The sequence below is a fragment of the Cavia porcellus genome, unplaced genomic scaffold, assembly GCF_034190915.1.
Source record: "Cavia porcellus strain 051 isolate PalLab524CR breed Dunkin Hartley unplaced genomic scaffold, mCavPor4.1 scaffold_19, whole genome shotgun sequence".
Taxonomy (NCBI): Eukaryota; Metazoa; Chordata; class Mammalia; order Rodentia; family Caviidae; genus Cavia; species Cavia porcellus.
The window spans coordinates 24,512,850-24,536,760 of NW_026947502.1; the positions used below are offsets into that span (position 1 = coordinate 24,512,850).

Below are 23,911 nucleotides of genomic sequence, written 5' to 3' on the forward strand. Positions count from 1 at the left end.
TGTGTGTGTGTGTGTGTGTGTGTGTGTGTGTGTGTGTGTTTTGTGAGAAGTAGGTGGGTCCGAGGGATTCTAAGGAAGTAGACTTAACAGTAGCTGATGTTAGATTGGCTGGGTAGGAGAAAGTAAGGGAAGAGCACAGAAAGACTCCCAAGTCTCCATCTTGGGTGCTCCTGCAGGCTGCTGATGCAGTTGGTTGATAAAGAGAATATAGGAGTAGCTAGCTGGGGCATTTGGGTAGAGCAGGTCCCCAAGTAGCTAGAACAAGGACCAGTCTATTTGATGGGAAACTTAGAGAAAAGTTGCACCCAGAATCATTCTGTATCTATGAATTGGGGACCCAATCCTAACCCTGTACTTGTGGGTTTGCACCCTGCATTTAGTAATCCTACAAGGCAGGCGATAAATTAGTTTGACTTGTCAGGCTCTCTGTGAGTCTCAGTCGGGAGCACCAGCACCCACACCAGTGGCTTTGGGCTCCAGTTTAAGCTAGTTCTCTATCCATCATTACACAATGTGAGTGAGTCCCATGGTGAGCCCAGAACTGAGTCTGGTTCTTCACACAGAGTGCACACAGGAGCAGAAGATAGATTGAGGACATATTAACAGAGATAGGACAGTAGAGTGACCCTGAGCACTTGGGGGGCACTGATAGTCCTTGTAATTGTCCTCTCCTTCCTGCCAGTTGAATGCAAAGCTGTGGTTCTCCTCCCCGCTGCACCAGGCCCTACAGATTGCTGACAGTTGAGTGCAGAATGCTTGGAGATCCCAACGCGAGGTGCCCTGCTCTCAACGCAAATGAGCCTTACAGACTTCAGCAAACAGTGCTGATGAATTGCCCTTGGCTTTGTACGCACCATTTTCTCACAATTATAACAGGGTGAAGGCACGCTCTCCCGCTGAGAACAGGGAACCAGCAAGCCCGACGAGCAAGGCAGAATCCCTCTCTAAGGCCCACACTCAGGCAGAACTGATTTTTCTGAGACTTAGAGGAAAACTAAAATCTGATTTAATGCTTAGGAAATTGCCTTTTTTACCCACCTGTGTAAGCCTATATTTAAATGCTAATATTTCAGCCCTGCTGGGACGCTACATTTATTTTCTTCCTTAGCAGCAACAAGAATCATTTATTTATGAGAATTCCTGTTCCTACCTGCTCTTCTGAGTTTCTTACCTCAATTTCCATCTTTCAGACAGACATTTTTCTCTCCAACACATATAGAATCCATAACTATCTTTCTGCAGACCTGATCACCTTTCTATTTTTTTCTAATTATATCTCTAGAGGCCTTGATTTTCTCCCCATCTGCTAAACTTTCCTCCCATCACTCACTAGTCCCTCTGATTTCACCTTTTCCTCTGAGATAAATCACTTAATCTTGCATAGGTCTCTATTTGTTCATCTGTAAAATGGGTGTAATAAATAATAATAAGCTCGTTACAAGATGGAGAGGAGATAATCCAAACAATGTATCTAGGATAGCATCTGGCCACAGAGTAACTAGTCATGGTGATTTTTTAAAATAATTATCATGACTCCCAAAGAATCTGACCTTTTTTCTTTTGCATCTTTCTCTTGTAGCTGGCCAGCAAGCTCTGGGAGTCCCTGTCCTGCTAGTTTAGAAACACGGACAGGTCACTGGTTTTATTATTTGCATTGCAGTATTTTCATTTTCTGAAATTCCTTACTTTATGATTCTGTTTATGGTCTAAGCACATTTTTCCACTATTCAACCTCTAAAATGAAATATCCCCACAGGCAAGGGTTTTACCTTACTCACAGCATGGCCCTAACACCAGGCACATAGTAGGTGTTCAATAGCTTTGCCGAGTGAACAGATGAAGAGCAGAGGGTGTAGGATTTTAGACGATGAGACATCTAGCAGCAGACTATGCTGGTCACTCAGCAGCTGACCCCAGTCAAGGGTCCCTTTGCTGCTCTGCTCCGTGAAGCAGAGACTGAGACTGAAGCCCACTTTCCGCTTTGCGGGAAGCCCCATGGCAGCCTCTGCCAACAGAGGAGCGGGCAGGCAGGCTGAAAGGCCATAGGTTCCTCCCAGACTGCGTCCTGCTCCTCCTGTATCCCCCAGCCACAGTTCTTTACCTAGCGGCAGCTGTGGCCCGGTGTCTGGGATGTTATCGTTGTTTTTATTACTGCTTTGAACTCTTGGCATCAGCCTTCCAGCCCTACCTCAGAAAGCCCAGCGCCAGCCAGCAGTTTCCCCTCCCTGGACATCTGGGGCTCCGCCTCCCAGGACCTCTCTGCCCCAGCTCTAGGACTGGGGGACCCCAACCTCTTTCTTTCATCCCCTCCTGTGCATCATAGCTCTAAAAGATACAATTACTACCTCTGTCAATCTACTGTGTCCCTTTGAGTCATCAGGGGTTCCCAGTGCCTGCCTTATAAGCTCACCATGAAATTCTCTGTTAAAAGGGTGGATGGTGTCTTTCTCTTGGCCGAACAGTAACTGGCTATGGCCCACCCCGTCTTCTCTCCACCCTCATAACTGTGGCCACGGAGGGAATTCTTTCCGGGACAAATTTCTCTGTTCTCGCTTCATGATGAGTTTATGGTTAAAATAAACGGCTGCTTGTTTCTTGCAACACTGAGGCAAAATATGTCTCCTTAAATCTGCCAGTCACTTTAATTTTTAACACTGGTGAGATGAAGAATGAATTGTGAATTTCGCAGTCTGACATTAAAAGGCCTTGTGCTGAACTTCTGCTTCATCTGGGTGGCCATCAAGAAGTTCCTTTCCCATTCTGGTCCTTTTTCTTTACCTACAGAACGGGAGCGTGTAATAGTGGCTGCCTCGAAGGCTTCTGATACGGATTTGATATGTGGAGGGTAAGGACTTTGAACAGCAGGTTGCACAGAATGGTGAGGTCTTTGGTATCCTTGCAGAGCCCGGCCTTTCCATTTCTGAAGGCAAGCGTGCTAGTCCTGTCTTGGCCTTGCACTCAGGGAAGCCAGAACACTTTCCCAGCCCACCACCTGGAGCCCACATCTGCCTGCCCTACTTCCCAGGCTCTGTGAAGATCCCGTAAATGGTTTCAGGTGCAAAGATAAGTTTGGCTCCCCCAAGTTCCCTTGGATAATGCACATCTGTGACACAGAGACTGGCTAATTAGAAGACTGCTGATAATCTAATTTCCTGGTGTTACCTGAATACTCTCTTGTTCCTTATTTGCAGAATAGCATGTTCCCTGGGGGGAGAGAATAAGTCTCCTCTATATTATCTATAATTATAATAAATCTCAGACTGGTACAACTTGCTGTCCTTCTCCAGGAATGTTCCTGGCACAGTGAACATCTTGCTAACATTTGGGGGGATTTTGCTGTGTGGCATTTTGAATATCGCTAACCCTCTCTGAGCCTGACTCATTCTCTAAGACTAAGAGCTTTACACACATGATCAGAAGAGACCACAAAATGCTCAGAGTTGGAGTTGGTGCTAGGGAAAATGAAAATAAAGGCCTGGCTCTCTGATTTCTAATAATCACGTTTTTGCCTGCGCTTTATTTATTGTTACCCTCCTTTCCCTAAACAAGTTTTGTTTTTTCCTTGGTTGACTCACTTCTGTTCACGACAACCTCGACATTCTTGACCTTCTCCTCTTCTTAAATTCTTGTCCTCAGTTGCGGGGAGCAGGAATTTTACAGCAGGCTCTCCCCTGACACACTTGCGGTGGAAGTCTCCACAGCATGCTCCCGAGCCAGTGAGCTGGCGGGGACCTCGCTCACAGACCAGTGCAAGACGTCTCTTTCCCAGTAGTGCAGATGTCACGGAGCTGCTCTGAGGACACGAGTAGATGTGATGGCAGCACTTGGCCCACAGAAGCAGCAGCAATAAACTTTGCCATGGCCATGATACTCTCAACTATGTACTTGATAGACATTTTAATACGCACATTATATACGTTTTAATACGCACATTAATTTCATTCAGGCCTCCTCAAAACTAAGAGGGGAGGAGCACATGTGATGACCAATCTTAGTTGTCAGCTGAATGGCCCGGAATCTGGAACCCGGTAGTAACAAGTTTCTAAGTGTCTGTGAGGGTGTGTCCAGAGATGATTGGCATGTAGATCAGCAAATGATGTGCGAAGCCCGGCCCTGAACATAGAAAGCGTAGAAATCGCCGTCCAATAGGAGGCCCAGATACAACGAGTGGACGCTCCCGAAGCCTGGCTTCAGCTGACTCCCTCCTTAGGGTGAGTTTTCTCCTGCAGCCACCTCTTTCCTTTGGACGTCAGGCTCCAGCTTCAGTAGCTTTGGAACACAGACTTGCATCACTTCTTTTCTACACACTAGAAGCTTAGTAAAAGTTGGACAAGTGAGTGAAAGACCGTAAGTGCCATTTATATTCCCACGTGTTTTCTAACGGGGACCTTCAGTACCTTAAGATACAGTGGCTAGTGTGAGCATTCAAGAGCCTAAGACTTCACACACAGTGAGCTGTTTTCCCACAGGGCTGCTATGTATATTGTGACACACCATGCTGACAAAGCCCAGGTGTCTTGGAGCTTGGAGAAAGGACTACCTTCCCGGCCTCAGTGGAGCTGAAATTTCTTGTGACTGTTCTGGGGGCTGAGATTTGTTTCTTCGCAATTCAATTTCATATGACTCCCAGAAGCTAAGGAAGAAACCAGACAATGTGGTGCATGAATTCTGGATTATCTGGCATTTTGTCAGCCCATGGCCTCCATTATGTAGGTAGCTCTTAAACAACCTGCTCCCCTTGGAACATCCCAGAGAAGCAGATTACAGGGTGAGAAGCTGTTGGAGAGAAAAACTTTCTGAAGGCATGATTCGGTTCAGATAAAGGCAGGTTTCATAACTGCTGTTCACATGTAGCCAAGGTGCCCATGGTCGTGGCCCATAAGCACCTTCCAAATCACTGAAGAAACAAAGTAGACCCTTTATGGGGGACGGGAGTAACGCAGTGTCTCCTGAAGTCCTTTTGAACCTACACACTCTTGGGACTGAACTGCATTTAATTCTTTTATGAAGCAATAGTTGGATTTCACACTTGTAGAAAGCTTTGCAGCTTTACTGTGAAGAGTATTGCATTGTAGTCAAGTTGTTTAAACCTCAGTTGTCCTTTGATGTCGTTCCTAAAGAATACCATCTTAATCAAGAAAGCCTCATGGCATTCCTCCTCTATCCAGATGAGATAGCACAGACTCCTGCCTCCTCTACAGGGTGAAGGCTTGGATTGAGCTGCTGGGAGGAGGAGGCAAGCAGAGGTATTGGCAATTGCAAACCAACAAGGCAGACAGTACCTACTGCTTCTGCCGGGGTTGTTGGATGGGCAAAGGACACTCTCCCCATCTCTCTGTCCAGTGTGCACAGGCCAGCTCCTCAAGAGCTCCCCACTCAGCCTGGCTTCGCTGTGATGCAGACCAGGCCATCCCTAAGCTGCTTGCAAACTTTCCCCTGAGTGCTGAGCCAGCTGCAGCTTCCTGCTCTGTGGGGAGTTTTCCCAGATCCCGATCACAGTCCAGAGAATTGATCTATTAGATTAACCAGGAAAGAAAGAGCAGGAGAGCAAGCACCGAGGTTGTAGCGCTGAGTGTTTTCTGTGTAGCAGGCCCCTCCCCTTCTGACTGGAGTATTAATTGCTACATTACTGCTGCCATGTAGGAAAGACAGTCAGCAAAGCCTGGAAGAGCTCCAGCTCCTCCCTCTCTGCTCTGCTCAATTTCACTCTCATCCTCAGTTCTCTAGGTGTGCCTGGTGCCTTGGCAGTGCTGTTCCAGCCCTGGCAGCCGAAGGTTCTCCTGTGGTGAGCACTTGAGTGGACAGCAGCAAGGGGTGGAGAGAAGGAGGGAAGATTTGCCCTGCAGGCTCTCTGGATGCAGAAGCTGGACTTGCTGCAGAGGCAGCTGTGCTGTTCCTGGACCTTGATTTCTGAGGTTCTGATCTCTCGGGGTTCATCTAAGCAGGCTCCACGTTCCAGGGGCACACGAAGTGGGTGCTGTTCCTTTTGGGTGCTAACAGCAAAGCCTGCCTCTCTTCTACAACCATGAGTGGCTGCTCCAAGAGATGCAAGCTTGGATTTGTGAAATTTGCTCAGACGGTCTTTAAGCTCATCACCGGGACCCTCAGTAAAGGTAGGAAGACTGGCCGTGACTCTCATTTTCTGTCTTGATGTGGCCTGACTGGTCGTATTGCCTTGGTGTGGGGAAAGTGGTCATTTTGATGTGCCTGAGTCTTGGAGGAGGCTAAGGGAAATTGGTGCTTGAGATTTGAGGTTGCTGACAACCTGGGTCCTGGCTCTAAGAAGGTGGGCACCCCACCAGAGAGCTCAGCTGGCTGTAATTGCCTGGAACTTTGGAAATGGAGTTGGTGGTGTGTGGCTGATTGATTACAGGCAGGTAAAGGAGCAGAACCCTTGCTAGAGCTTGGAAGTGGCTTAGTGTGACTAGAGTTTTGAGAAGTTATCTAAAGAGTATTGTGTCTGGTAGATAAGACAGATCGGATGCAGTGGGCTGTGAGGAATTCTGCACTACAGAGATGCTGGAGGCAGCCCACTGGAGGGGGCAGTGGGAGGATGAAATCTACCGTGCACGGTGAATCCAGAATCCAGTCAGCTCTGCAATCCCATGGCAAGAGCTTTTTCTCTGGTGCTGCAGGGTCTTGTGCTTTGGGGACTTTGTTCATCATTCTGCTTTCTTGGATCTCATGCCCGTATCAATGCCTGATTTTACTGCTTCTCTAAGAACTGGTGTGGCAGGCAGTTTGCAGAATTAACTCTCTAGGCTCATGGAAAGGGTGACTGTGAACCAGAATTAGCGCTGCATGTACATCATGCGGGGTCTGAAGCCCTGGTCCTCCTGCTGCAAAAGATGAGGCCCTCAGAGAGACTTACACAAACTTTCTGGAGATAAATTTAAAGAGAAAGCAGCTGCACGATGTGGTTCCAGTGGCTGAAAAAATGTCTTTAAATATTCATGCTCTCAGAAAGAACGCATTCTTTGAGGGGAACGGCATTGGAAGTGACAAGTAGAATATTTAGGGAAGGAGGCAAACAAATCTTTGATAGGAATTTTGAAATATATTAATGAGAGGAGATAAAGGTTAAGGGTAGCCAGCTCTCCAAGCACAGTCAGTATCTGGCTGCCCAGTGGCTCTAGCCTATGGTACATTGTACAGATGGTATAGATGGGTTAGGGAAGAGATTTTGCTTATCTCCTTTCTCAGGCCTTTTGGGCATTCCTTCTCTTTCCCCACTACCTTTCTGAAAGAGGATACTGCCCCTTCAGGATACCCAGGTGGACTGAACATCCAATGTGGTGGCCCGGCAGAATGGTTTGAGTCTTGGAGGGTGATGAATGGGTGACAGTCAGGCATAGTGGTAGCAGCTTTTCGTGGCTTTTCTTCCTGGAGGAAGAGTGAGCAGGAAGCTGAGAGGCTTCACAAAGTTCCTTAGTTCATCCTCAGAGGGTTTTTTTTTTTCCTGTATTATGGATATCAAGATCTTTGGGGGTGCTGGGTAAGGGGTAGTATCCAACCCAGTCTCCATTTCCCAGTAATCCACCAAAAAGAGCTGTGACCCTGATGGAGGAAACATACGGCTCAGCTCCGTCTTTGCTTCCTGGACAAGCAACAGCCTTTCCGAGCCTCAGGTTTTTCATCTGTCCATTACCTCATTTCATGAGTCCATTAGTTCCTGCCTGTCTACCTCCAAGCACTGTTGTAGAGGTCAGAGGAGTCTAGACATAGACTCACTTTGCAGACTACTTGCAAGGATGACCAAATGTCAGGGAGGGATCAGGGGTGAGATGGCATGGGTCTGCAGCGTGTGACACAGGCCTGTGCCCCCTGCAGAGCCAGGGTCAGAAGCTCTTTAATTTAGCTGACTGCAGGTAGGTCTGTATACCTCGGGCAGCATCAAAAGGAAAGGGCCCTGAGATCACAGAAGGACATACAGCAAAGCAGATGCGTGTGAGAAAGTGAGTCAGCAAGGGAGTTAAAGTGTGTCATGTGTGTGCAAGAGAAAGTAGAGAACTTACATAGTTATTTGACTAAATGAGCGTGAAGATATTTCTCCTACGTGTTTCTCATGTTCATTTCCTCAACATTTATATTTTGAGCACCTCCTGCATAGTGTGCTCATCACTAGATGCTGGACATGTGAATGAACAAGACATATTGCTAATGTCAAGACACATACAGTATATATAGTGAGGACACTGCTCTAACACATGAATATTACTTGGAGATCGTACTGAATGTCAAGATGCAGACACTTGGAGACCAGCGGGCACCAAAAAGATTTCTAGGCAGATTGAGGGGCCCAAAAATGTAGCCTCTAAGCTGAGATGAGAGAAAAGCCAAGACTGGGCAGGAGAAAAAGAGGTTGATGCTTGCACAGATTGTGGCTTTGGAATGTCAACCACTGCAGAAAAACCAGCTGGAGGGGCAGATTGTCCCCCTGCCTGCTCTGAATCCCAGAAACCAAGATGCACATGACACAGAAGAGGCTCTTTGGGGACAAAGTGCCCAGAACTGCTTCATACCAAGTTATGTGTAGCCAGGGTTCAGGAGGTGACACACACAGGCACCAGGGAAACATCATGTCTTAACTGTATCCATGCCCTTGGCCTCAGCGACTGAGTGTTTACATAGCCCTGGCTCTGTGCCAGGCACGTGCAGGCCGACTGGTGTTCTTTCCAGCCCAGGTGTTTGCTGAATATTTGTGAAATAAATGATGACTGTGGGAGCAGGGCCAGGCCTGGAGCAGGGTAGCTGAGAAACGTTTCCATAGAGTCCAGGAAAAGCTTTCTAATGTATGGACCTCCCCAAGGTGGATTTAGATTCCATCCTACACAGACACATTATGACTGCTTAGTGATTTCTGGCTTTAATTGTGATTTCATTTATCCATTATTCATTGTACCGAGTTCTAGATTTGCAGTGTTCCAGCTCTCCAAAGATTTTTCTTATTTCTTTTCAGGATTAAAGAATCAGAGTCTATCATCCCAGGTACCTTTTTTTGGTTCTGGGAGCAGGTTATTATTTCTTACCACTTTGGGGAATACCTGAGAAACAAGGAAGGTCTGAGACCTCCCTTTCCTGCCTGTTCTTGGCCCTTGGTGACCTCTCCCTGATGGCAGCAACCCCTTTGCATTAATCTAAGGTGCCTGGTGGCCCAGATTTCTCATTGGTGCCCTGCTGCAGAAATGAGGGTTCAGGTCCCTCGGTAAACATGCCCTGCTGGTCTTGACCATCATTTGTGATCTGTGTTTGCTCCAGGAGCCTCTGTGCTGAAGGCTGACTTCCCCACTTGTCTGAAGCTCTGTGAGGGTGAGACCACACATTTTGCTCACATTGTAGCCAGGGCTACTGGTTTGAAACCCTGATTGGAGCAGGTGCTTTACCAATATATTAAGTAAACAAAATGTGTTACCTGGCAGAGATGCTAGCAGTAACTCGAGATGCTAGTCAGCAGGTTGCTTGGCCTGGGAGCTTTCTGGGAAGCATCCCATTATTCCTCTCCCATACATATTCACTAAACAATCTGAACTCTCTTCAGCTTTACAGAGGCTGAATCTGTGGCCAGTGGCGGACCTCCAGCCACACACAGCATTTGGAACTCTTCTGAACTAAAATAGTCCCGAAGAGGGAGGCTGGGTGGATGGACTTCTGGGGTCCCTACTTCTCCCCATTCAGTTCTATTTTGATTTGTTTTATATATTGGATTTCTGTCCAATTTTAAGAATTTCTTTTGCTTAAAAAAAAAGTTTCCAAGCCAAGTGTGGTAGGTATGCTCCTCTCGGCCTACTTATTCAGGGGTTGAGGCAGGAGGGCAGCTGAAGTCCATGAGTTTGAGACCAACCTGGGTAACAATGAAACTGTGATTCAAAACTAAATAAATAAAAAGTAAAAATAAGAAAAGCTTACAAGCCACAAATGCAATAGAAGGTTGTATCAGGTGCCATACTGGATATCCCAGGACCCTCAAAGCTACCTGGGAAGCCTCAGGTTGGGACCTTACCACTCGGACCTCAGTTTCCTAATCAATAAAATGGAATCGTAGCATCCACCTTATACTATCATATGAGATTGGGACTAACACTCCCTGTGTCTAAAATACTGTACTCAGTGAATGTCAGTTGATATGACTATATTATAACTGGCACTCTGGATGGAGAAGGGGTTGAGCACTCAGGACAGGGATCCCTCTCACGGATTGCTCATTTCATCAATGTCCACCAGTTCCTCAAGAACACTTTAGGAAGCCACGCAGTTACTGGACAATGTTAGACTGTTGGCTTCCTTCTGCCCTACTTGCTTTCCTAAGAGCCTGCCTGGAGCCAAAATTCAACATTCGAGTGTCTCTCTCCCCTAACTTCCTTGTTAGGAGCTAAGAGCATGACTCTAAAGCTAGGCCTTTGCCTGCTGTTTAACTCTGAAGAAGTCTAGCCTGGCTCAGGTGTCAGGGTAGACAGGACTGTTACCTGCCTCTTCCTCTTTTTACCTAGTCAGTTCTCTAGCCCTTCACAGCAAACAGGAGCCCAGAAATGGTACAGGCTCCACTTTGCCTGGGAAGCTTTAAAGCCAACTCCTGCATGTGGGGAGCAAATCTTTCACTCCAGGTGCAGATGACAAAGCCAGAGTAAACAGGATAGAGGAATGTAATCCAGGAGATCTAGCATAGTCCAGGCCACCCATGAGGCTGCAGGGAGGGGAATGTGGGAACTAAGATCTGTGTCAGGAATAAAGCCCTGGAGCTTTAAGTCCCTGCTTCATGCAACCCAGGGTGATCCTCTCTGTGCAAGATGGTCCTGCTGCAGACCCCTTGGAAACATGCTGTTCCTCTTGCCTCCTCCCCACTTTGTTCAAAGTCTGACCTTGGACCTACAGAAGGACTTTGTCTTCAGGCCAGCTGGACTTGAGCCCCAACTCTGCTGTCTACTAGCTGCATGAGGTTGAGTGATTTGTGAAAGCTCCCCAAGCCGAGGTTCACTTTTGATTGGAGATCATAGTGACATCAACTGCTCAGGGTTTTGTTTATTTGTTTGTTTTTACTTTATGAGAGTCATGCAAGTTCAGGGCTGGCAGCTAGCAGGGCCGATGTGCACACACTTGCAGGAGGCTGATGATGAGTCTCTTCAGTGCTGTTCACTAGATGCCCCTTCCTGTGTCACCCTAGCCCCAACCATGGAAGAAGGGATGGCAGTCGCTTTTAACAGGTAAGGAAACTGATGTTTAGCGAGGCCACATGGCAGAGTTGGCCCAGAGAGCTAGCTTTTTTTCTTTCTTTTCTGTGAGAACACAGCCAGAAGACAGCTTTCTGTAGGAAAGGAAGAGGATCCTGAAGAGAACCCCACCATGCCAGTACCCTGATCTTGAATTTCCAGCCTACAGAGCTATGAGAAATAAGTTTCTGTTTCTTAGAAGCCAGCAGTCTATGGTATTCAGTTACAGTACCCTGAATGGACTCAGACAGCGAGCAAATACAAAGATGTGAATTGAAAGGCAGGTCTACCTCTGAGGCTGATGCTCTTTTTACCTTTAAGCATTCCAAGTGGGTTCTTGGTGACTTTGGCTAGTGAGGAGGGAGGCTGACTTTGTGCACATCTTAACAGAGAATGAAGGCTTCTTCAGCCCCTAGACTGCAGTTTTGTGAGAAGTACAAGGAGGGTGATTGCAAGTGACATCAGGTGATTTCCCTTGATTCTCTTCTTGGGGTGCTGCCTGTGGGATTTCCACATCTCCACTTCTTGTCCAAAAAGATTGCCTCAGGTCCTTCAGATACCGAATCCACCCTCCTGCCCTTTGGGTTGGGGTGCAGACGGACACTGGGAGGAATGATGACCATCATGGACATCCATGTGAGCACTTAGTGGCCAGTGACATGGTCAGACAGTACAGACTGCCACCAAGAGGCTAATGGCTGGGCAGAGAATGCGAAAGCCAAGATAGGACCAGGGACAGAGCCTGTGGTCTTACCTACATTCACCTCCCCACCCCCACCTCATCTAGGCTCTGCCTCGTCACCTCTGTCCAACTCTAGCCCAGGAATTTCCAACAGGGAGATGGGCATGGGAATGCTGATGACTAGCTTGACAAAGACCAGGCCTCAATTCTTGGTATCTTTCTAAAAGAGTTAAAAACATCATGCCGCAGTGATACATGCATAGTCGTGTTTATAGCAGCACACTGCGTAATATCTAAATCATGGAAATGGCCCAGATGCCCATCAACAGATAAAGGATCAAGAAAACGGGGTTTGGGAGTACTGCTCTGCCACAAATAAGGATAACCTGAGACATTATTAGGTGAATGATGCCCCTTGAGACCGTACTGTTAAGTGAAATAAATTGGACATATGTGTTTAAATAACATCATGTTTCTGTTATTTGAGAAACCGGAAGTATAAATAAAGACTAAAATTGATGAGAGATATTGGGAAACAGGAAGACAATGTTCAAATGAGAAAAGGAAGAAGGGCGAGGAAAGGAAAGAAGGACAGAGAGAAAAAGACGAGAATGAAAGGGAAAAAATGAAAACAAAGCTTCTGTAAATAAAGACAGGAGGATTGAAGGGAAGGGAGGGGAATGGAGGGAAAAAGAAGAATCAATATCATGTACAGGTACAAATTCCGTATGATAAATGTGATCATTATGCATATCCAAAGTGTGCCAATAAATGCCTGACCCCGAAAAGAGCCAGGGTCACACTGTCTGACACAACTGAGTGGGAAAAGCCTTTATTTCTCACTGTGCAGCGTGCGAGGGGTCCAGGTGTTTGAGAGACCTGTACTAGAGACTGTTTCCATATGGTGACTCCTGTGTAGGGCTTGTGGTCTCACCAGGTGGACAGCAAGGAAATGCACAGACAGCTAGATAAAAGGGACCACTTCAGCTCTTGACAGATTTTCAATTACAGAACTTGTCACTGAGGGGACTGGTTGTGACTGAGACAACTTTGCAGCAGTAGCGTATCCAGATCAGAGCCAAGAAGAAAACCTAACTGATGTAGCTTTTTTCAGCTTGGCTTCAGGTCTCCTGGCTGCAAGGCCAAGATGAAGCACGTGAGAAGAGAAAGGTGGGCTTGTTGATTTTTACTGGGCAGGAATTATGTGCCAGGGTTCATACGTGTCACACATCTTGTTGTCACACATCTGTTGTCTCCAGCAGCCTGATTATTGGTCCCCATTTCACAGGGGATAAGCAAGTCAGACAGGAAATGCCCCAGACCACTCTGCTTCAGTGGGCAGGATTCGAACTCTGGTCTGTCTGGTTCCAGAGCTCTGCTTTCTTTCTGTGCACCCTGCTTCTTCCATGGCCATTTCGAATTACCACCTCTACCTTTGAGGATCAACAGCTCTCAGGAAGTCAGGACCTGGAATTTGATGGGAGAGGTAGCCTATGAAGACTGAGGGAGAAGAGGGTCACCATGGTAGGCAAGGGACCTTCGGGCTTCAACAGTGACTGGCTCCACTCCTCCCTGTGCCATGGTATCACAGTCCACAGGGCCCTCTTGCCTGAGGGAGGGGCCCATTTTCAGCTACTTTTAATTTGCAACAAACTGGCCACTCCCCTGTGGTCCTGGAGTTAATAGGATGTCATTGCAGTGGTGCTGGGATAAGCAATCCTGAACAAATTATTCCTCCTGGCATCAGAGTTATCCAGGAGAGAGGCTGAGAGGTTATCTGGGAGGCCCAGAAAGAGGCTGCTTTAGCAAGTGGTGGAAGATCCAACCTCCCTCTGTCTTCCCACCATGTGACTGTGAAAGTCCCCTGAGAGCCTTTGGGCAGCCCAAACAGACCAGGGAGTGATGGGACTGTTACAGAGGGGCAAGGGTGGTGAGACTGGCAGGCTGAAATGAAGGGTACTGGGCATGGGGAAATCCCCGGTGAATACATTCCTCCCATTGGTTGGCTCTGACCTGGGGCCAGAGAGGCAGGCAGGAACCAGGACACCTTAGTAACCTGAGTTTCCTGTGTGTGGCAAGGAATTGGTACTCAAAGGTTCCAGGATGCGGGAAGTGAGCAGTTGTAACATGACCCTAGTGCTGGCTCATCCCGCACTGCGGGGACACTCAGCTAGCGGGTACTTGGGATGATGGGGATGTTTTCACATCTAGCAAGAGACAGAGCCCATGCTGGGCTTCCTGGGGAACATGTGACATCCTTTTTTGATATAGGGTATTATAATATCTCACAGGTTCCAAGGTCATTGCTTTCCCAAAAATATCCCAGCAGGTACCTCAATGCCAGTGGCATGCTGCTCAGCGTTTCCCTATGAAAAAGATCGCTTTTTACAGCAGCCCTGGAAGAAGGTGAGCCATTGGGGAGGGTCCCTCACAGGCACAGGGTCACTCTGTGTCTGGCAGGTGCCCTGCCGCCCTACACACCTGTCTGAGATGCTGGGGATATTGGGCAAGCATGACTATGGCTGTCCCCTTTCCCACAAATCTTATTTCTTGACTCAAGACATACTGTCTTCTGGAATTTGTCACAGCCTGCTAAATGACAGTTGATTGCATGAAAAGACCTACCTGGTGAAATAACTATTAACAAACTTCTCAACAAAATGAGTGGAAAGCTAGGAAGCCTCTCCTGGTAGCCAAGTGGTGAGCAAAGAGGCAGGGGCATCTCTTCCAGGCCTGTGAGTACAGGAAAGCCTGGTCTTGGGTTCTAATTCCATTCATGAGCGCTTCACCTTTATGTCTGAATCACCTCCTAAAGACCTCATCTGAAAATACTATCTCAAAGTGAGTTAGCACATCCATAGGTAAATTTGGGGGATACAGATATTCAGTCCATTATACCAGGCAGGGCTCCCCTTCTCTGACCTCTACAGCTTCATCTCGAAAGTGAGGAAATGGCTGATTTCAAGTATCTTTTTCAGCTTTGCAATTTTAAGATTTGATAGCGCTAACTGTAGCACTGCCATGGCACCTGCTGTGTGCCCAGGACTGCCTTATGCATTCCACATCCATTACTTTTCTCACTCATCATTTTATTTAATGTGTATGAGAACACTCAACCTCCCTGACCCCACTCACAGAGACCCGAACTGCAGAAAGGAGACGGCTCTGAGTGGGTGGCCCTCAGCCAATGGGAGCCAGAGCCATAACTCAAAGACGGGGCTGTTTCCTAATCCCAGCCCTTACCCTGCATTCCTCATTATACCCCCTTCAGTTCTAAAATCAGATCTGACATAAGAAGACAGTGGAGACAGAACTACCTCTTTCCCTGTCTAGCCAAAAGGCAACACATTACGGTTTCAGAAATCAGTGTTTCAAGGCTTCCATTCAGACTGAAGAGGCACAGAGTTCAGGAGAGGAGCCCTGAGAGCTGAGCTTCCCAGTCTGTACCCCCAAACCATTTCACACAGGTGGAAAAACTGGCCCAAAAGACTGGGAGGAGAATTTTTTAAAAAGGGGGGGGGGACCCAGCAAGCATTTCCAGTTGCAATTCAATATGGCCCAATTTCATGTCTTGCTAAGATGAGGTTATTTATTTGCAGGCAAAACATTGAGCTGGGATCAGTAGAAAGATGATTTTGAGGCTTGCATCTAAGAAGTTGGGGTTTGCCTATCCTAATTTTCTTTCTGTAGTCTTTTGATTAATCTTAGACAGTTTGAGTGGCATTTTTCCAGCCATCTGTGCTTGGCAGGCTGAGCCACACCCAGGCTTGCTGCTCAGTATCTGCTACCTCAGCTGGGAAGCAGCTGTCACTGGGAGCCTGGGATGTTTCTAAGCCATGAGGCGTATTGGATTGCAGAATGGTCCATGGCATCCAGGTGCTGATGAACTGTTATCTACACCTCACAAGTCCAGAACAGCAATCTGTCATTCTAAATGCAACAGCAGCCATCAGAGGAGTGATCATTGCTGCAGAGCTTTGAGGGCTACCATTCTCCGAGGGTTTACTCAGATGTCCCACAGTTAGTCTATCCCTGTCCTTGAGTTGCCTGCTCTTATTCCCGACGTGAGGCTTGGAGAAGTCGAGAAACTTGCCAGGGTCACACACAAGCCAGAACAGCGGCTACTGAGACCAAGTGCAGTACTGTTTTCATCAGATTTCTGTTGCTGTAACAAAATCCTGACCTAAACAACTTGAAAGGAGGAAAGATTTACTTTAGCACATGGTTTCAGAGGTTTCGATCCATTGTTCCTGGCTTTATGGCTGTGGGCCTGAGGCAAGGCTGAACATCACGGCATTTTATACCCGTGGTGGCTAGGAAGCAGAAGGATGGGAGAGGCTGAAATTCCAATATACTTTCCAAAGACGCACCCCAGTGACACCCAACTAGGATCCTCCTAAAGTCTCTACCGTTTTTTAGTAGTGTCACCAGCTGGAGACTATGCTTTTAACACATGAGCCTCTAGGAGCATTCCAGACGTAAATTCTAACAAGTACTATGGGAACATTCTCCCAGTTCAAGTCCCTTGTCACCCTCTATTAGGGACCTCAAAGTCTTATGTTGAAGCTTTTTTAGTGAAGGTTTGTGAGGAGAACAATTATAATCAGGAAACAAAATTTATAATATTGTTTATGATGGTCACCCAGAGTTAACACAAAAAAGTGCCGGAAATCTGTCCACAACACTAAAAACCCAGAATATTCAGCCAAAGGCCTGGATCCCACAGCAATGTCTTGCATGAGTCCAGATGAAGACATAGAGCCCATGACAGTACCTCCCACGAGGAGTCCAGCTGGAGGTCTAAAGCCCATGAGAAGGACTCACACCAGTCTGTTTTATGGATCTGCACTGGCAAAGCCCAAAGGTCAGTGATGGAAGCTAGAAAGTCTATGCCAGCGGGGTGAAGGAGCTGTGCTGGTAGGTTGAGGGTTTTATGCTGGAGCCGAGAAATCACCCTCAAAATAAGAACCAGGGTTGCCCTGCAGAGTACTTCAGTGACACAGGAGTCCCACGCTCCTCTGACGATAAGAACCAGTCAAGTACATGCCAGAAAGCCAGTGTGACAAGTTTCTCCTGGAGATTAAACGGCACATGTCTTCCCCTCTGAAGCCAGGAAGTGATGCTCAATGTAAGGACGAGAGCCCCCCAAAGAGTACCACAGCCACTCTCACCAATAAGGTCTGGAGCTCCTCTGATGACAATGGTAGAACTCACACTGGGGAAGCTAGTCATGACAAGCTCCTCTTGGAGAACCAATGGCTCAAAATACTTAAGAGAAACCCACAACACCCCTCTTGTCTTCTCCAAGTCTCTATTTATGCTACCAACTTTCCTCAAGTGGACTATGCTCAGCACCATGCTGATTTAATTCAGCTAGTGTTAAGTTAACCACCAGTTTTTAATCCATAACAAAGCTCTAACACAAACTAGAGATAGGGTCTTGAAGGAAGGTGGGTTAAATGAGGTCACTAAGTAGGTCCCTAGTGTAACTCTGAGATTATCAGGTAGGTCCCCCTTTCCTTATTAGTAGGAAGCAGCAGAGATGTGCAATGCAGAAGAAAAATTCTTGAGAGGACAGAGTGAGATGCTAACCATCTGCAAGTGCAGGAAAGAAGCCTCTATTAATGCCTTGATCTTGGGTTTATAACCTCCAGAGCTGGCAGAAAATTTATTTGTTTTCTAATTCACTCAACTTATGATACTTTGTTATGGTAGCCCTAGCAAACTAATACACCTCCATAGACAATTCCTTGCATAGCATCTTTCTCCATATTTTCTTACTATGATAAATATATACAACATTAAATTAGCTATTTGAATCATTTCTAAGTATAACAATTCAGTGACTTTAAAAGCATTGACATGCTGTTCAATCGTCCACATCCAGAGCATTTTTTTTTTGGTCTTACAGAACTGAAACTCTGTATTTATTAAACAGAAACTCTCCCACTCCCCTGCACTCTGGACACCACCATTCTGTTTGTCTCTATGCTTTTGACTAGTCTTGAAACCACATGGAAATACAATTGTGAGTAGCATTTGTCCTTTTATGTCTGGCTTGGTTCACGTAGCATAATGGTCGCACAGTCCATTCATGTTATAGCCTACGTCAGAATTTTATTCCTTTTTAAGGGATAATAGAACAAATATTGTTCCATTATATGGAACTACCACAATTTGTTTGTCCACTCATCCATCACTGGACCATTCTCATATTTTTAAAATACAAAACGGACCACATGTTTTCTTTGCTGAAAAATGTCTCCAATGAATTCTTAGAAACATTTTAAATCAAATGCACACTCTTCTCAGTGGTATTCAGACACCGTTTGAGCTGTCTTCTGCATTTGTTTTATCTCTGTCTCACCCCATACTGGTCTTGTTGGTTCCTCAGCTGTTTCAGCCTCAGGGTGCTCCCAGTCACTGTGCCCTTGCTGCGGACTCAATTCCACCAAGTCTCCCTCCCTTCAGGTCCCTTCTGGCTACTCTGGCTGCTTCCCCACCACATTTGCATTTTCTATCCCCTTAGATTGCCTTATTTTTTTCAGCAGAGTATCTACTGCTCCTACAAGTGTATTGCACATTTATGCACCTGCTTTTCACATTCATTGAAATTATATCTGCTTAAGGTGTTCAGAGTGATGTTTTGACATATATTCACATTGTGAACTGTTTATTACAGTCAGGTTGATTAGTATACCTCTCTCTTCACACAGTTAACTCCTGTTACCCTTGAGATGTACTCTCTTAACAAATTTCAGGTTTAAAAGTATTAATTATAGTCCTATGCAATACACTGAATCTCTAGAACTTTATCCCTGTAACTAAAACTGTATCATTTGACCACCATGCCCCCGTACTATTCACTGGTTTATAACTCAGCTTGCCCTCTTAAGTGTCCAGCTCTATAAGGGCAGGGAGTTTGTTCTGGTCATTACTGCTTTCCCAGCACCTAGCCCAGAACCTGGCACATAGTAGACCCCTAGTAGGAACTAAGAGGTTGATCAGTCAAATGAGATACCTGAGCTCAGAGAGTATCACCCAGCAAGCAAAAGTAGTCCTTGAACCTGGGCCTGGGAATCTTTCATTCCCTGTAGACACTGCCCACCATGCCCTCTGAAGGTTGCAGTCCTATTTCCTGCTCCATCTGCCCATCTCCACTTGGCGAGGCTGCCAGAGGAGTCTATGTCCAGGACATGAAGGTTAAGCCTGTTGTCTTACACTTCAGCCCCTCATCATGAGAATGGCCTCTTCTCACTAACTAGCTGGTGAACTGTTTAGTAGTCTTCAGTTTATCCTTGTTGTGGAAAAAGTGGTACACGGAAGCTGGGGAAGAACTGGTAATGATTTCTGCTCTGCTTTCTGCCCCGTTCAATGGAATTCTCCTCTGTGAGGGTGTGAAGTAACCAGTCACCAGCCATGGTTTCTGGGATCTACAGGTACAGCTGGGTACCCCTGCCTGGATTCCTCCTCAGCCCTAAGGACCCAGAAACTTCTGAAAATAAGATTTTAGGAGTTCACTAGAGTCCTAATCCAGTACCATCATTTTCAAATTGTATTTACCTTGGAAAGAGCCAAGGAATTTTGAACTTTGCTTTTGGGAAATAAAGGGGAAGAAGTAAAAAGGATCATGATGTGATGCATACCTGTACCAACTCCCCCAGTGAATGTATTTATAATGTATTGCAGATGCATACTGGTAAAAATAAATCAAATTGAAGAACAATTTTGAGCACACCAATACCTATCTTGCACATTTATCTACATAATGTACTTAAAGTGTTTGGTGCAGGGCTATGTCCTAATGATAGGGTGTTTTGGTTTTCTTTGTTATTACTTTTTTAAAGACTGTGCTTAAGTCCCTTAATACCTCCCAGGTCTTGAAAAATGACCAAAATACTGGAATCACACATGTGTCAGAATGCACTGGACATTCTTAAGTAACTAAGATGACTTAGTAACTCATTCTTAAGTAACTAAGTAACTTGGAATGACACCAAGTGTCAGAGATTTCTGCACTATTCTCTTTGCCTTCCCTTTTCACACCTTGAATCAGAGTGGCAGTAATAAAGGATCTCATTCTAGGCCCGGTGGCAGGAATGCTAATAGTTTGCTCAGAAGGAGCTTAATATCTAGAACTTTTGAATCTATGCATTCCATCCAACTCCTCTCCCATTCCAGCCCTATCCTCAGGGGGCATCCTCCTATGAAAAACAGAGAGAGTGTACATAGCCCTCTTGGGGACCAGCAGAAAGAGCTGGAGAAGCCTAAGACCTGAATGCTATGGCAGTCACCTGCAGCTAGGTCAGACTCCCCTGAGGACACCTTCACTCTGAGGAGGAGGCCCAGAATCACAAAAACCTATAGGCAGGCAAAACTCTGGCAGGACATTTACAAACACTTGGCAAATTAAAGACTAAAAATTAAAAAGAACTTGCTACTCCCTCCAAGCCTTCTGCCTCCTATGAGCCCTCAGTGTTGCAAGAAGGCAGATACAGCACTCCCCCAGGTCCATTGTATCCTGGACTTGGAAATCTACCTGAGTGAGCTGGAAATTCCTGAAGGTAGCCAGAATATGACCAGAAGTCAATGCCACACCACAGTGACCAGCATGAGATCTTCTCAGTAAATAGGTGGGAAAACCAAGACCAGAGCAAAAAAAACTCCGAAAAAGCTATCCTTGAAGCAGAATGCTGTCTGACTGGTAGCTGGGGGCACAGCAATAGAGAATGGTTTCTGCTCCTCTCAGAGGTAGTAACCACCTAGAGGATGATCCTTCAAGACCACAGTCAGCTACATCTAGCAGGTCTCCTCACCTCTTCAGCCTCATTCTTGTACTTTCACTCTTGGGGCCTCACTTCTTGAGAAGGGAGTGACTGTCTCTTTCCTCTGGGCTCTTTCCTTAAGCTCCAGATCTATTATAGGTGATGCCTTGGCTAGACCGTGAGCGTGGAGGGAAATTAGGATTTGGGTGCTCCATCTAACACTTTGACTCATCTTAGTTACTTAAGAATGTCCAGCGCACAGCTCAAGACCTGGCATAGGGTAGGAGGAGTTCAGCAGATGGATGAATGGAGGGTGGAAGGACAGGAAAAAGAGGGAGAAAGAGAGAGAGAGAGAGGCAGGGAAGCACAGAAGAAAGGATGTATGTATTATCAGACCCTTCAATTTGAATGTCCGCCTGTAGCTTCCACTGAACCCTTGTAGAACTAAAGCAGACCATTGTTTCCTAACTTCACCATTTCTCTCTCTATGTTCCCAGTCTTGAACCTTTAGTTTTTCTCTATCCTGTCTCAGAACCACCCCTAAACTTCCAGCCCTTGTTGGTATCGTGTGCTTTGCTGCAGTAGTCTGCAGACTGTGCTTTTCTGGTTCTATTCCTTCTGTCTCCTCACACCACTGCCAGACCAAGAGATGGTCCATCCAACTCTTTCACCCAGGAGCCCTGCTTCTAAAAGTCTATCATAAGCTAAGTGTTAGAGATGTGCACATAGACTTTTATTCAGAGGTATTCACCATAGTTTTATTGTATTATTTATTATAGTGAAATATTGAAGATGAGCTAAGCTTTGATTGAAAAATACTGTATCAAATAAACTTCAGTACAGCTACATGATGGAATAATATTGAACCTTTAGAAAATTATTTTAAGGACTATTTGATAACATGCAAAAAATGGACATAAAAGCAGGTTTTTTAGAAAGCTAGGTATAAAACTCTATGTACCGCATGTTTCCAACCTGTGAATAGGAGGGAACCATAAAATAGAAAATAAATAATTAATAAAATACTAGCATAGATATTATTTGGAATTGTTATTTTTAAAGCTCTTAATAGTTGTCTGTATTATTTGAATTATCTCTAATGAGCATGCATATTTAATATAAGTCATAAAGATGTGATACATGAATACACATCTTCAGTTTTATAATTCTTATTGCCATCAGTATAAATAGTGCTTTTAATGCCACATACCACCAGCTGTCCACTCCACTCCACGTTAGAGTGTAGTGAACATGAACCCAGCCCACTTCTAGCTCTTGTCTGCCTCTCCTGTGTCACACATTATCCTCCCAATAAACAGGTTCCCACAACTGGTGTTTCACACTCCGGAATCCAAGTTTCAGATGGTTCAGAAACGCACATACACACACACAGATGCATAAAGCTGGAGAAAGTGTTGATAGTCTTTGCTGAATCACTGTGAATGTTACAAATGCTCTTCTCTAGTTGTATATTTTAAAAATAAAAAGTTGGTGGAAATAAAGGAGGAGCTTGGCATACAGTTCAGAAGTATAGGTTCTGCTTACCTATGCCCTAGTATATGTCTGCTCTTTGGTCAGCAGTGAACATAAATGAGTGTCTCACTTTCCTGAAGCGTGGATTCTTTATCAGTGGGGATGATAAAATTCTTTGTTTATTTCCTAAAGTGTCCTAGAGAATGGAAGGAAAGTGTGAAAGGATTTATTGAAGAGTCTGGCACAGCATTGATCATTGGGAATTATTAGCATCAATTTTCAACAGAGAAATCAGACTTTTAGCATAAATCTGTTCATTATATTTTTAATCTTTCCTAGTTACTCTTAAGCCTGGGTAACTGAGTAAAGTGCTGTGGCTTTGGAATCTTTTGCTTATGCAATTCTCTTCCTGCCACTGACCCAGGAGCTACTAAAATACAGTTCCAAGTCCCACTGATATTCTTATCTCTGGGTCCTGGCTCACAGCCAGCATCGAGGAGGCAGCCAGTAAACACGTGAAAACCAAAATCAGGAACCTGAAAAGTTCAAGTAGGGCTGTAAAAAAAATTCTTTTTATCAGGTATGAACTTGTGATTTTGCTGAGGCGGCCACTGTGTCCCCGTGGGCTTCCTCTGGATAAAGCATCACCTTGATAAATTAGCTGTGGATATAGGCATCCTGCAGTTGGTGTGGAAATGCAATTTAATTTCCAATTAAGCCTGATTTCTGGGCCAGGGGATTTGCCTGCCTCACACTGGGAAGATTATTCTGGCCAGACCTGTTATTATGGATAATGATTCGCCCATGTTCTCTCAAGGATACTGGTCTTTTGACCCTTGAGATAGTTTGACAAGGCAAAGATGTGGTCCCGGTGGGCAGGGCTGGCTTTTCTTTGAGAACAAAGTTTAAACAAGCAGATTTAAAAAGCTGGAAGCAAAGAGAGGTAGCTGTAGATGGCAGAAAAAGTTTAAGGTAGGTCACGGCTAGACATGGTTTGAGAGAGAAAGAGAGAACCAAGATTGCCCTGGATCATACAAAAAAGAAGGTAGAAAGTTGCTAGTGAGAAAAATGTGACCATTTGGAGTCCTTGGAGATCCCAACAGAAAAGAATCTGTGTCATCAGTGGAAGGAGATCTCCTTGCTTGAAGAGATAACAAACATTTGTGGAGCATTTTTATGCACCAGGCATTGTACTGAGTACTTCCATTCAGTATTGCACTGAATCATCACAAGCGCCCTATAAAACAAATGAAGTTGCTCATTTTCCAATTAAAGAAAGACTCAGGAAGATTAAATAAACTGCCCAAGGTCATAGACAAGATAGACTTAACTCCAGCTTTTTGAGAGTGCTTCCCTACAGGGTCCCTGTCCAAGGACAAATATAAAAACATAGTTGAGGGCCATACAAAGTATGGCTTATTGAACTGAAATTTAGCTTCAATATTGAAAGAATGAGAAATAGTCCTTTAAAAGATGTTCTGAGAGAGAATAAGAATAAATAAGGACCAGCCTGGTTGATGTTGGAAATAAGCCCTCAGACTCAAATTGTCAGTGCTGGAAAGAACGTACTTAGACAGCAAACAAGAGGACTCAGCAAGACAAAGTTTAAAGTTTATTTCTGCACTTGGGTACAGGTACATCAGACAGGAGGCAGCTGGCATCCTGAGGAAGGGGTGGAATTTTTAAGGCCTAACTTCTTGTTTGGTTCACTCCTAGCTTCTCACAAGGAGGGAGATCTGAGAACTAGGAGCCATGGTCTAGAATGGCCAACAAACTTGCGTGAGATT

At 45.6% G+C, this 23,911-nt stretch overlaps 1 protein-coding gene across 1 annotated transcript in view; it reads left to right on the top strand.

Moving 5' to 3' along the window:
- The first annotated feature begins 5,760 nt into the window (after positions 1–5,760).
- The window catches only part of Kcnip1 (potassium voltage-gated channel interacting protein 1), a 358,462-nt gene continuing 340,311 nt past the window's right edge, over positions 5,761–23,911 (top strand). Inside the window, exon 1 of the mRNA XM_063230763.1 lies at positions 5,761–6,113. Coding sequence (XP_063086833.1) covers positions 6,026–6,113 — 88 coding nt within the window. The 5' untranslated portion in view covers positions 5,761–6,025. The remainder of the gene's footprint in view (positions 6,114–23,911) is intronic.